Genomic DNA, 14,404 nt, shown 5'->3' with positions numbered 1-14,404 from the left:
CAAAACTGAAAGAGCGTGGGTACTCTAAACGATTTTTACGAAACATAAAAAATTCCACCTTAGCACAGATAGCGGCTAAAAACAGACTTTATGCCGAAGTACCTCCAGGTTTAAGAAGTGCTCCATGTTTGTCCAGTAGATGCAAAACATGTCCCTTTATATCAGAAACTCATTATTTTGTAAGCAACTCTACGAATAAATGGTACCCGATCCAGGAACATCTAACATGTGAACATTCGAATGTAATATATTTAATTTCATGCAAGAAATGCCCCAAACAATATGTAGGAGAAACTAAGAATAATTTACGAACTCGCTTTAATGCTCATAGGTCAGACATCAAATTAAAGAAAGACAAGCCTGTTTCTAATCATTTCAACCTCGACGACCATTCAATAGACGATCTCACCCTAATCCCAATTGAGCGTATAGAAATTGACTTGCCCGAAGATGAAACTACCAAATTCCGTCAATCTAGGGAGGCCCATTGGATTGAGACATTGAATACAGCAAGACCTATAGGACTAAATATTCATCATAATGTAGGCATAGCACCCTTTGTTGTCCCGTTTAATACAACCAGCAATCGAGCAAGCAAGATAGTTCATGCCCACTATAAGAGCCTTCAAGAGAAATTCCCCCATGTCTATAAGCAGAAAATGATAGTTGCATATTCAAAAAATAAGAACTTAAATGATAATATTGTTCATAGTAAACTAAAAACAAACAGTACATAACAGATACTATACTTCTCGCCCATCGGGTGAGTTATTTTTTCTAATTTCAGATCAGAATAAGAACAGAAGAAAACCCAATATCAAGACCCTTAATCCTAATTTCTAAATAAAGTGTCTGCTCCACCCTAGGCCTGTACATTTGGGAGAATCAAACCCTCCCTTCCCCGAAATATAATTAGATATATATATATATTATTATCTATACACAGATTATCATATTTCTCATTTCGTATCTATAATTAAATATATATATATTATTATCTATACACAAATAATCATATTTCTCATTTTGTATCTATAATTAAATATATATATATTATTATCTATACACAGATTATCATATTTCTCATTTCGTATCTATAATTAGATATATATATATTATTATCTATACACAGATTATCATATTTCTCATTTCGTATCTATAATTAGATATATATATATTATTATCTATACACAGATTATCATATTTCTCATTTCGTATCTATAATTAGATATATATATATTATTATCTATACACAGATTATCATATTTCTCATTTCGTATCTATAATTAGATATATATATATTATTATCTATACACAGATAATCATATTTCTCATTTCGTATCTATAATTAGATATATATATATTATTATCTATACACAGATTATCATATTTCTCATTTCGTATCTATAATTAGATATATATATATTATGATCTATACACAGATTATCATATTTCTCATTTCGTATCTATAATTAGATATATATATATATTATTATCTATACACAGATTATCATATTTCTCATTTCGTATCTATAATTAGATATATATATTATTATCTATACACAGATAATCATATTTCTCATTTCGTATCTATAATTAGATATATATATCTTATTATCTATACACAGATTATCATATTTCTCATTTCGTATCTATAATTAGATATATATATATTATTATCTATACACAGATTATCATATTTCTCATTTCGTATCTATAATTAGATATATATATATATTATTATCTATACACAGATTATCATATTTCTCATTTCGTATCTATAATTAGATATATATATTATTATCTATACACAAATTATCATATTTCTCATTTCGTATCTATAATTAGATATATATATTATTATCTATACACAGATTATCATATTTCTTAATTATAATCAGATAAAATATAGATTATCATTTATGCACAGATTAGGCTTATCATATTCATATTTCTTATCTAAAATTAGATTAAATATACATTATCATCGTTATCATCTATACACAGATTATCATATTTCACATTTCTTTTCTATAATCAGGTAGAATTTTCATTATCCCGTACGATTATCTGTGTAACTATAATTATTATCTATACACAGATAATCATATTCCTAATCTATAATCAGATTAAACATGCATTATCATAATCATTATCATTATTGTTACACAGATAATCATATTTAATATTAATCATGAAAGAAGATATAAAATAATCTTGCCTCTCCCCACACGGTACATGTCTGACCAGGTATAAACATATTTGGTATGATATTTTTTATATACCACTCAAAATTCCTACAATTTAGTTTCTTCTTTAAAGCCAGTTTACTCGATATATCACCTATATCTTCCTACAATAAAATACAGTAACGTTTGAAATTTCTTAAAGTCTTGTTAAAAGTCTGAAAATAAAAGTTAATTGCGTTTCCCATTCATAAAAACGTATGACAACAATTCTATGATACGTAAGAATCTTACCTTACAGGGTCCGCATACTTGTTTGTGATAAATAACGTAATCATCTAACCAGGTTTCAGCCAGACGATGAAGGTTTCTTTCCAATGTTTTAGACTGAGTTGTGTTACCCCAGTCATAAGGCAACCTACTCTTATAAACATGACCAACGTGTGAACAGGGTGAAACTACCAAACTACCTCCACACATCCATGCCTAAAAATGAATTTCGTTATATAATAAAACGATTCAGACTATTCTTTGATTTACGACATTAACTACACCCAAATCTTCTCTATCTTGTTACAGCCCGTATTGGCCGCTAGTTCTTCTACTTAAACATTACCTTAAAAGATATCTCTAAATTTTCACCGCCCCAAATGAAGAAACCCTCGTCAAATTTTTCTGTTTCTTCAAAAAACCTGCGGCTTACTCCGATTAAACAGCCAATAAGAGTTGGTGATCTGAAAGAACAAATATTACATAATATACACCATATTTTTAGTATAAATTATCTCCCTTGATATTATCAAATTGGAACAAAGTTGACATGCATTTTCCGGTTGTATTTTATAAATTTAATGATATTTGTATTCAATGATGAGATAGAGTATTTTGCAGACTTGGCAGAACTGAGACAGGCAGAGGTGGCATCCGCCCCCCCACCCCCCAAAAGCAAGTTCTTTGGGCAAAAATCTCATAACTAGGTTAAAGATTCGGGCAATCTTGATATCTCGCCCCCGCCCTCCCCCCTCTCGAACGTAAACCTGGCTCCGCCACTAAACATAGAATTGCTATCCTGAACCAAGAAACTCATTTTTCAGTTTCAATTTACAAGGGTAAAAAGCCTTTAATCCACCAATTCATAGGAATTCGTACATAGAAAAATAAAATACGCACCCAACTGGTAAATATCGTGGTTTATCATACGATTTTCTATCCCATTTAAATATTAATCTCCAATCAAATATACCAATAGGTGCTGATTTCTCTATGTCGTATGTTCTATATCGGAAGTCGTCTCCCTCTATTACATCCATTACTGACGTCACTACCGTTCTATAATCTGATGCTATGGCATCCAACAGAGGTTCAATCCATCCTGTAAGGACAATAGTGTAGTCACTAATAAACTAAGCATTTTTTATGGTGTTTGTAATTATGGTATGGTAACTATGATTTTGGGCAACTGGTTTCACAGTGCAAACACTTCAATAGTTTTTCATACATAATAACATAGCATCGTATCAGGAATCCTGGTTAGAAGTATGATGAATGAGGTTGTGGTAAGGACACGATGACTAACATAAATACTTAAAAGTATATTACTGTATTTTTACCTTTGGTAACTTCACAATGAGAATCCAGAAATATTACAGCACTACCACTTGATACGTCATATCCTCTTAGTCTGGTTCGAATTAGTCCACCTCGAGTCTTTAGTCTGACCAATTTGACTTTGGGATAATGTACAAGGTATTCTTCTAAATCCTTTTGTAAATGAACTGAAATAAAGATTTCTTATAAATTTGGTTATAGAAATGTTCTTTTTTTAAATCTAACTTGTTGTTAATCAAATCAAAATTACTAAAATCAACAAACCCAAGTTGTACAGTGGTATCGAGCATAATGTTCCTAAAGAGTGGGAATGCTCTTACACGTTTTTGATACCCATCGTGATACAATTACGGGAGCACATGGTGTAAGTACGAAAACTGTTAGATAATTATTCTTCTTATGTTCGTACACACATGATTATTAAATTGTTAAAACATACCAAAAGTTGAAGCATCATCAGACAGTATGATTTCTTTCAGTAGCTTTGGTGGTGTTCTATTTAAAACACTGTGTATTGTACGCAGTAGCGTAGACCAGGCTTCATCTCGAAATGGAATGATTATACTTACATCGGGCAAATCAGATCGAAACGTCACATTTTTACACCTTAAATAAAAAAGTAACATCTCTCGGGTGTCCATCGAGGTGGGGACAACAGTGGTGGGGACACGATATGGTTGGACCCCACCACATTTTGAGGGTATTATGATTATCAAAATGCATGGTACGAAATAGTTGATATCCAATTCTTGATTTTTAATTCGAAATGCGTGTTAGAGGCATTCCCGGCGATTAAATTTTCAAAATTTTCTCGACATGGTGGTGGGGGAGTCTTCGCAAGGGCGCCGTACACTCATATCTTAATAGCGGGTCCCCAACCTTTGCCAGCCTGAACATCTTGATTGTTTTTAACCATGACGATAGTGAGTCAACACTCAACAGCACTGAGTTGACAGTTGTAAAAAAAACCTTATCGCTTTATAAGTCTTTCGTTTACAATTTTAATGCGTCATTTTCGGCAAAAGTACCGAAAATTAATTAGGTTTAGGCTAATACAAGCATAACTCTTAGTGGTTCCCTATATGATGATTAAGATATTAAAGGAATACTACGTCTTACAATGAAGATAAAATTTAAGAATTTTAACTTTGGCCAATAACAGCATATATCTTTGACAGTAGATATACCTTGTGTCATAAATAACATAACAGGATCCTTATATAATCCAATAAATCCAACAAAACTTTGTAATCATCCATAAATATGTAATATTAAGATTAAGCGTATTTCAATAATTACTTAGTTTTATCAATTTTCAAATTTTCCAGATTTTCCAGGGATTCTGTTACGTTATGACACCAGGTATGTTCACTGATGAATATATACTCATATTGACCATTCTTGACAACTTAAATTTTATGTTCATTCTAAGACATAGTATCACTTTAAAGAAGCCATAAAAATTGATACAAGTGAATCTGTACTGTTATTGTTTATATAGAATCCGAAATTCTATAGTAGATACAGATAAAATTGGAGATACAAACTGGAGATACAAACACAAAATAAATTTTAAAGAAATCTTAACTTACTCTGGAAATCTATAATCGGGTAAATTTCTATTTAAAGAAATCATATCACTGACATATTGATTAAAGGCATTTCTATGCCATCCCTGGTTGTAGGCCTTTTTCTGCTCTTCTGTTAAATCTTGTAATCTCATAGCCACGCCTACTCCCATTTCACCTGTTGCCATAGAAATCAATACAATATTGCAGTTCACGTGTTTACTTTAACAGTTCAAGTATTTAAATCCGGTTTGTATTTGGAAACAAAATGCGGAAAAAAAAATCCCAAGACACTTTGGAGATATATTGCCACCTTTGAGCAACACGATATAAAAAAGCTTTTAGATTTCCCATCACTCAAGAGTTTTGTTCTTACCTGGCGCTGACGAATTAATGTCGTATTTTACTTCATAAGCATTATCATCGTGATACACGTCTTTCAATTTGTGTACACTGTACACAGAGTTAGTCACTGTTCTCAAATCTCTCACAGCTTCTCCAACATAGACACCTGTCTTAACTCTGTCCTCTTCCACTTCAGACTTAAAACTCATACGAATCCAAATAATGAATACCACTATTAAAGCCACGATAAAATATCGAGCTATTAATTTATGACCCATTTTGACTTTAAATTGTCGTGTAAATGACATAACAACTTAGCCTATAAAAGACCAGGAATCAAACTCACACTCAAACAATTTACAATTTACTATATACTATTTACTATTTACTATTTCATCAACTTCTTTGTAAACTTTCAAAAAAGCAGAATCATTGATAGCAATAAACTGTGCACAGATACCACAAAATCACAGTTAAAAAAAAAGCATCCTGTACTTTTCAGCCTTATTTAAACAATCCATCAGACATGTCACAAGCCACGAGTAATGCTATGATATTATATTCCGATTATAGACGACAACATCTTGACATCAACTACAATATGTAGAACGTAGCCTACAATGTAGCATCACTTTGGAACATTTCTTCAACTTTAACACTTAAATGATTTTCATTGAATATTGGAGCCAAATGTTCAGTTTTAATGTAGATTTAAAATTTTCTTCAAGACATTTAAAATCTATTCTAACTTTAAGGCAGCTGATCTACGAACAATAGGTTTGCGCCACCGGGGTAACAGCTGAATATTACAGGACGTCCAAAATCAATCACAAATATCGACAAATTGCTTCAGCTTGGCAAATATGCAGTAAATTGGAAGAAATACGTGGATATGAGAAATTTGATGTTTAATCACATTTGTTGAATTGGAAAATGATCAATATTGTTGTTTATCAAAATGAATTAATAAGGCAGTGATTATGGACAGGTAAGAAGCTAAATTATTTTCGTATGCTTGTAACTTTTATGTTCTGTTTCGGTTATAGCATAATATAATTTAAAAGGGTGTAAGTTATTTCAACATGAACATATAGACATTTGACGCAAATGTATTTGGGTGATTCTATTCAGTTATTCATCTACAATTTATGCGGAAAAACCTTGTGGGTTAAATGGTTTCAAATAGTACGTGATGTTACATGATACAATTTGTATAATTGGATAGCAAATCTGCTGCTCATGTTTAAGATTGTTCAGGGACCGGTCGTTGCAACGTTATAAATTGTTTTTATTTGTGGTGTAAGAAAAGGTGAATTAATTTGTCCATAGATTTTACCTTTTGTCAATCAATAACATCGTTATTCATGTTTATCACCTAGACCAGCTTTGTAGAAAACAATAATTAATCATTTTGTTCCAGTTATTTATGAAATGATATAACCCATATTGGTGAATATATGATCAACCCAAACAAAACATGCCAGTTCGTTTACCAAGAAGACGGTTTTCATTTTTACTGATATTAATTCCTGCAACTTGGCTCCTGGTAGTTCTCTGTATATCATTCAGATTTGAAAGCGAATCGAGAGAACATAAGCACGAATATAGATCAGAAGCTAAAGGACTTCTTCCTTCGTTAGTATTCAACGAAAACGGGGAGATAAATGCCAAGTTCAGAAACTCGGAAATTGATAATCCTCTGGAACTGGAGGAGGATGTAATTAAGAAATTTGAACTCGAAGACCAACATGAATTGCAGCAAAGGGAGATTGAAAACCAGTTAGAAGGTTTAATGGATATGGAAGATAAGATCAACAAAGTAAAATTGGAGAAACAAATGCCTGTGGTATACAAAAAGCAACAAAATCCGTTTCTAAACAGACTTAAAAACAATGAAATAGTAATAAATGTCTCGAAATTCGAGGACCAAATAAAAGGCAGAAATGAAATCGATGAAAAAATCAAGTTGCTGAAAAGTAATGGAACTGAAAAGCTGGGTAAATATGATATTATGCATAAGCGGACAGTTCCTTTCAAATCTACGTAAGTTGTGACAGGATGTTGATATTTCTTTCTTTTCCTATGTCTTTGGAAAATCAGAACTGACTTTTGAACATTTTGTCTACAAAATGGATACTTCATAGGCATTAAAGATGGGATTCCTTTTTTGTTAAGAAAATTAAGAAAACTATTGGAGTAATTTGTGTTTCTAATGAATTATAATGAATTCTTAATCATATCATTATGTTATTATTGCATATAAATCATTATGTCCCTGTATGTAATGTCTGGATAAAGAAATCCTTTCTTGATCGGTCACTCATTGGAATTCTGCTGATAATTCTCTTCAAACTGACAAACTGGTATTTTTCCAAGTCATTAGAACACCTCTACTTTCTCTTTATGCAAGTATTTTCATTTTCATAAATGAAAATAAGGGAAGCCATCTTTAAAGTGTATATTTATATACTGTCATATTACATTAGTGTTTACTGTCAAATTGTTACCCCATACAGGTGAAAATGGAGTGCCAATATTTTCTGAATATAGAAAACTTAACGCAGAGGAAAAAGATAAATATGTAAAGGGAATGGAAACCTATCAGTTTAATGAATTCATAAGTAATACTATTTCTCTTCAAAGAACGTTACCGGACGTTCGAAATTCAGCGTAAGTTGTCTGATCTTTAATAAACTATTCTTGCTGCTTTCAGTAAAACATGCTTTGGCTTAAAAGAAAGTTGTATTAAATCAGTATCTCCGCTTTCATGCCTCAAGTCTTTAGTAGAAATGTTTCTTGGGGGTTAATATATGCTTTGAAAAAAAAAACAGAAAGAGATGGTGCATCACTTTGTATCACGATATACATGTACCACGATTGCGTTCTTTAAACAATTAAGCTATTTGTTTCTAGTTGTCGAAGCAAGCAGTATCCAGAATTACCTCAAGTATCTATCATTATTACATTTTATAATGAAGCCTGGTCAACACTATTACGAACACTGTATAGTGCCATAAACAGAGCACCAACAGAGTTGATATACGAAATCCTTTTGGTTGACGACAATTCTAACTTAGGTAGGTTGTCGATACAAAATATCTATCACTTTAGCATACAGTGTTATTGTTAACGATATTTGTGACTAGCATTTATTGGAGCTAAAAGCGACTGGGAAATAAGTCAAAGAAAGTCGCAAATATTATGATGTCCTACTCGTGCATGAACTAGTTTTAGAGTATGATTACCATGCGTTGGAATATTATTGCATCTGAGAAAAAATAGACTATTTCCTTTAATCGTGCTGATAAAAGGTTTGTGTCAAAAAGACCAATAAGTTAAAGGGTGGATTAAGAAAGATATTGCGGTAGGATATGGAAAAGTTTGATAAATGGATGTTTTTGAAATGAAACAATGCTTGTTGATAAGTAAAAGGTTTCATTATTTTGGAGAATAGATTTGCTGATTCAAAACGCACCATTTATTAGAGTAATATGGTTCATATGGAATGGGTTGCTTGAAGACTTTATCAAATGTTGTAGTTCTTTATTACAGACCATTTGAAAACACCACTTGAAGAATATCTGGTGGCAAACTTACCACAAGTAAAATTGATACGTAGTGATACAAGGATAGGTTTAGTTAGAGCGAGGTTAAAGGCCGTAGAACAGGCTAAATTCGGAATACTGGTGTTTTTAGATTCCCATATTGAATGTTTTCAAGGTAGGTACTGCACCTCATCTTCTCTACATCAACCTATTGGATAGAAATTTATTAGCAAATATACGTGACGATAATTTCGACGCAAATAGTAGATAGCTCTGTCAAAGATAGTTATTGAAAACATCATTAAAATAATTCACGTCTTGTATTATCAATCAGAAATTAATTAATTTTAGGTTGGTTAGAACCTTTGATAGAACCACTGTTAAAAAATCCACAAACCATAGCCACCCCCATTATTGAGATGATTGACTATAAAACGTTTGGTTTGGCCAACTCCGGTGAAGGTATGATAGGAACACTCAATCTACCTACCATGACGTTTGATTGGAGTAAGGCTCCCAGAAGAATTTTAGATATGAGAAAATCACCAGATGACTACTATTTGTAAGTTTTGTTGGTTTCTGTGGAAGTTAACGTGGTAAAGATTAAATGACAAAAAGCGCACCAATAATAAACATGTCTTCTGGTTTGACGTCAGATAGGAATATTTGATTAATATTTAGATCTACTGTATACTATCATTTTCCAGATCACCCACAATGGCTGGAGGATTATTTTCTATCTATAAAGAATATTTTAAAGTTCTGGGAGGCTATGATGAGAACCTAGAACTGTGGGGTAGTGAAAATCTTGAACTATCATTTAAGGTAATTAAAACTGAAACATCATTCAATCACAGTTTACAAACCCCACTTGATCCAAACTAAATCGGGAGAGGATTTTTTCACTCACCGTAATCCACCTAGGTTGTTAAAAGGACAGATTTTCCATTTTCGAGGGTCAATTTAGTACCAGAAATGAAAAAAAAAACAACAAAAAAAAGCTTTGAATTCCACTTTCTATTTCTATACATGTATTATACATTTATATAGTTGAAAATGACAAGATGTAATTTTAACTTTCAAACCCGGATAATATTCTGGACATACACGGATTTGAATGCTCAAGTTACGACGGTGGGCTGTAAACACTATTACTGATAGGCTTAGCTAAAATTCTGAAGGTCAAATGGATGGCGAACCTGTCCATCAGTATTTCGACAGTACACGTCTCTTGATTTTATTGTGAAGACCTATATCAGTAAATATACAGGGCCTACTTTTTTTTTATTTTCAGACGTGGATGTGTGGCGGTAACATATTAATCAATCCCTGTTCTCATATCGGTCATATATTCCGTCCACACTCACCCTATCTTAATGAAACTCACAAAGATACTATCGTAAAAAATAAAGCCCGAGTAGCGGAGGTTTGGTTAGATGATTATAAGAACTATTTTATTGAAATTGAAAAGGTTGATCAGGTAAACCAACTTTTAGGTAATCTTCAATACGGCATCTGCTATTTCCATCAACATAACTCTACATGGACAACTTAATGGTCTGCAAACAAGTACTAGACATTCTGTTAAATAGGGGTGAATGTTTGTCTTACTATAAACTTTATATTTTTTCATATATGTAAATTGACATCTTCACGAACCATAGCGGATTAGGACTTAAATGTAAATCTTGAAACTATTTAAGGGAACAATGCAATGTCCATTCCTTGTTTGTTAGAATGACTATGTCTACCCCATTGACAACAAAACTTTCTCATGTTACTCTGACAGTTCCTGTCTAACTATTGTGTTATTTCAGAGTAAAATAGGTGACGTTAGTGTCCAAAAGAAATTAAAATCTGATTTAAACTGCAATGATTTCGATTGGTATATAAGAAATATATATCCTGAACTTTACGTACCTGGTGTTGGCCCTCAGTTTGGCGAGGTAAGAATTCTTCTTCAGCTAATGGAGACTGAAGTCGACCTAGCAGATAGAATCTAAGAGCAATATAGAAACATCGGGGAAAATCATGTGAAATGCTAGTTCAGTCTTGTCGCTCATGAGAAGCTTTATATTACCAGTCTCCTAAAAGTTTTATTTTCTTAACATTAATGTAAAGGATAAGGTTGATATCCCATACAAGAACTACAGAATACTAAACATGAACCAGGAATTCAAGATTAAACTTTGGTGGCTCCTTTAAATACATGTACTATAAATATGTATTTTATAGATTGTGAATGAAGGCACTAAATTCTGTCTCGTAGCTAAAGGCATTAAACCCGAATTAATACCATGTGAACAGAAATTGGTGGTGTGTATAACATTTTGTCAATTTTGGGGGAAAGTGCATTTATCTTATCTTATTCTCGTCGTTTGCAACGAAATTTCCAAAACTAGCCGTCTTAATGAAGATCAGGTATCAGAAATACGTCACTAAGAGAGCATGTGGTAGTCATCTTCAAACAGTGGCGACGTCGACTGCGGTACAAATGAGGGGCATACTGGCTCCATGGGGGGAGGGGGGGGGGAGGGGGTGCAACAAACGAGGCTCATATCGCAATCATATCGCTGCAGTTACAAATTTCCGTGATGGCATGTGTTAGCAGATGGTAGTTGATCTTGGTTTTGTGTTTCAGCATATATGGGATTCAAGTCGTATCAATGAAATAAGATTCAATGACAGATGTTTAGACGTAGAAATCAGTAATTATAATACGGTCATCATGTCAAAATGTACGGGAGAAGGAACCAGACAGGCCTTCATTTATACAAAGGTAAGCTAAATTGGTTTCACTGTAACATATTGGGTAATAGACTGTAATGGCAACTATTATACAATTTTAGTCAGGTAATATATTTGTTAGAAAACATTACTTATGCCTACAGTTTGATTAAATTACTGAATTATCAAGGTAACATTTCTCTGTTGAAATTTATATTGAATTATGTGGCCAATCATATACTTTCAGGAAGGGTATATAATCCACAGAATGACTGAATTGTGTTTAACTAGTGTTATACCTTATACCTACGTCGTGCTCGAGCCATGTATATTTACTATAATGCAAGGATGGGGCTGGAGTTCTAATCCTAACTTTAGACCTCTGTGATTCGCCAGAAGAGTGAAACTGGTAAAAATGGTCTCAAACGTTATTTGAGTATATACGTAATGGAAGTCATGAAAAAGAGTGTTCTTGGTATTTATTTTATTCCAGATTTGACAATAAAACTATAGTTTCGATTTTCCTAACAGGTCCAAATTATAAATAAAAAAGAAAGTCGATGCGGGACAACAGATTAGAATATTTCGTTTCATGTAAAACAAATGGCCATTCCGAATTTTACCAGAAACCTTTGGCGTTTTTGTGCAGTTTGGCACGATGCTGCAAGTTGGGCAATGCGGCAAAAAGAACCCATTGCCAATCATCACATTAAAGACGTCACAATTGAGTAACACTTTGTTTCAAGAACATTTGATTTTTCAACCGCAAAAAGCTTAAGCTTCATTTGTTAATCTTGTTTGATTTGAATTTAGCTTCAAAACCGACACATTAGTTTTAGTACCATTGCTATATTCGGGCGAGAGTTCTAAATCCCATAGATTGTAAGGTATAATAGATACTTATACATGGTCCCTGGATCTAATAACTTTATTTTTGTTCTTTGTATGAGTGATATTTTGTATTTGATAACAATTTAGTTTAGTACTATTTTTTACGTAGGTCTATATGTTAAGGAACATAAATGTGCATGACAGGGGCGTAAAGCCTTCATCATCTACAGCTTTGTTCAGTGTGATTTCATTGAAATAAATCAGCCATCAAGAAGCAGACTAATTGAAGTTCATTGAAGCCTAATTACCCCCCTTGACGTTGCCTGTGCCTTTGTATAATATTTTGCCTATAAAATAAATAATAATTTGAGAATTATATAATTAATTGAGAAGTATATGAATACTTGCCCCCTTACCCCCCCTCCCTCTTCCTTGACGCCTATGCACATCACGTACGTCTGAAGAAAAACCCGTACAGCATGTTCATTTTATTAAAGCAAAATAATTTTTTATGTTTAGATGCAAGAGTCATTTTTCTTTCAAATGGTATGATTTTATCAAAATAAAATAAAATGTAGCCACTCTGTCGTAACATAGTCAGATTGAATGTTACCTAAATATATGTACATTGTCCATATTATCAAATATAACTTTCAGAGTTTGCATGTGTAGATATATTTGGAATGTTACCCTACAACAGACTCAACTAACTATGGTTACTGATTTCTGTGTTTTAATTTCCGATTCAGAAACCTGTGCCCCTTCTGTTTCTGTTGAAAACTTTACAGCTTTACGTGGAACCATTTTAGCTAAAGGAATATTAGCATCTAGTGTGTCTGCTCGTTCTGTTGAAACTGAAATATGAAAAATCAACGAACTTGTGACAAAGTAGATCCAAACGGATACAATGCAAAAGGAGATCTTACAAGCGTTGATGTGAATGAATATTGATAGGAATGAATGTGAATGAATATGGATAAGAATGAATGTGAATGAATATTGATAAAAATGAATATTGTTAGGAATGAATGTGAATGAATATTGATAAAAATGAATATTGTTAGGAATGAATGTGAATGAATATTGATAAGAATGAATATTGATAGGAATGAATGTGAATGAATATTGATAAGAATGAATATTGATAGGAATGAATGTGAATGAATATGGATAAGAATGAATGTGAATGAATATTGATAAAAATGAATATTGTTAGGAATGAATGTGAATGAATATTGATAAAAATGAATATTGATAAGAATGAATGTGAATGAATATTGATAAGAATGAATGTGAATGAATATTGATAGGAATGAATGTAAATGAATATGGATAAGAATGAATGTGAATGAATATTGATAAAAATGAATATTGTTAGGAATGAATGTGAATGAATATTGATAAAAATGAATATTGTTAGGAATGAATGTGAATGAATATTGATAAGAATGAATGTGAATGAATATTGATAGGAATGAATGTAAATGAATATGGATAAGAATGAATGTGAATGAATATTGATAGGAATGAATATTGATAGGAATGAATGTAAATGAATATGGATAAGAATGAATGTGAATGAATATTGATAGGA

General features: G+C 32.2%; 3 protein-coding genes across 3 annotated transcripts in view; 1 reads left to right on the top strand and 2 right to left on the bottom strand.

Moving 5' to 3' along the window:
• Positions 1–2,245: 2,245 nt before the first annotated feature.
• On the bottom strand, positions 2,246–5,541 carry LOTGIDRAFT_93742 (hypothetical protein; the record flags this gene model as incomplete). The annotated part of the gene is made up of 7 exons (XM_009047881.1): positions 2,246–2,353; positions 2,481–2,672; positions 2,803–2,920; positions 3,357–3,558; positions 3,797–3,961; positions 4,234–4,400; positions 5,387–5,541. Coding segments are annotated over 7 exons (1,107 nt in total), but the record flags the coding sequence as incomplete, so codon positions are not given.
• Positions 5,542–8,222: 2,681 nt separating this feature from the next.
• Positions 8,223–11,255, top strand: LOTGIDRAFT_137845 (hypothetical protein; the record flags this gene model as incomplete). The annotated part of the gene is made up of 7 exons (XM_009047880.1): positions 8,223–8,377; positions 8,621–8,784; positions 9,260–9,427; positions 9,604–9,814; positions 9,960–10,077; positions 10,547–10,732; positions 11,070–11,255. Coding segments are annotated over 7 exons (1,188 nt in total), but the record flags the coding sequence as incomplete, so codon positions are not given.
• A 2,257-nt stretch (positions 11,256–13,512) lies between these two features.
• Positions 13,513–14,404, bottom strand: part of LOTGIDRAFT_171689 (hypothetical protein) — a gene marked incomplete at both ends in the record, with an annotated part of 19,468 nt that continues 18,576 nt past the window's right edge. Inside the window, one exon of the mRNA XM_009047879.1 lies at positions 13,513–13,664. Coding sequence (XP_009046127.1) covers positions 13,513–13,664 — 152 coding nt within the window. The remainder of the gene's footprint in view (positions 13,665–14,404) is intronic.

Source organism: Lottia gigantea (genome assembly GCF_000327385.1).
Source record: "Lottia gigantea unplaced genomic scaffold LOTGIsca_118, whole genome shotgun sequence".
NCBI lineage: Eukaryota > Metazoa > Mollusca > Gastropoda > Lottiidae > Lottia > Lottia gigantea.
Note: the sequence above shows the minus strand (reverse complement) of the source record. Positions and strands in the feature narration are given on the sequence as shown.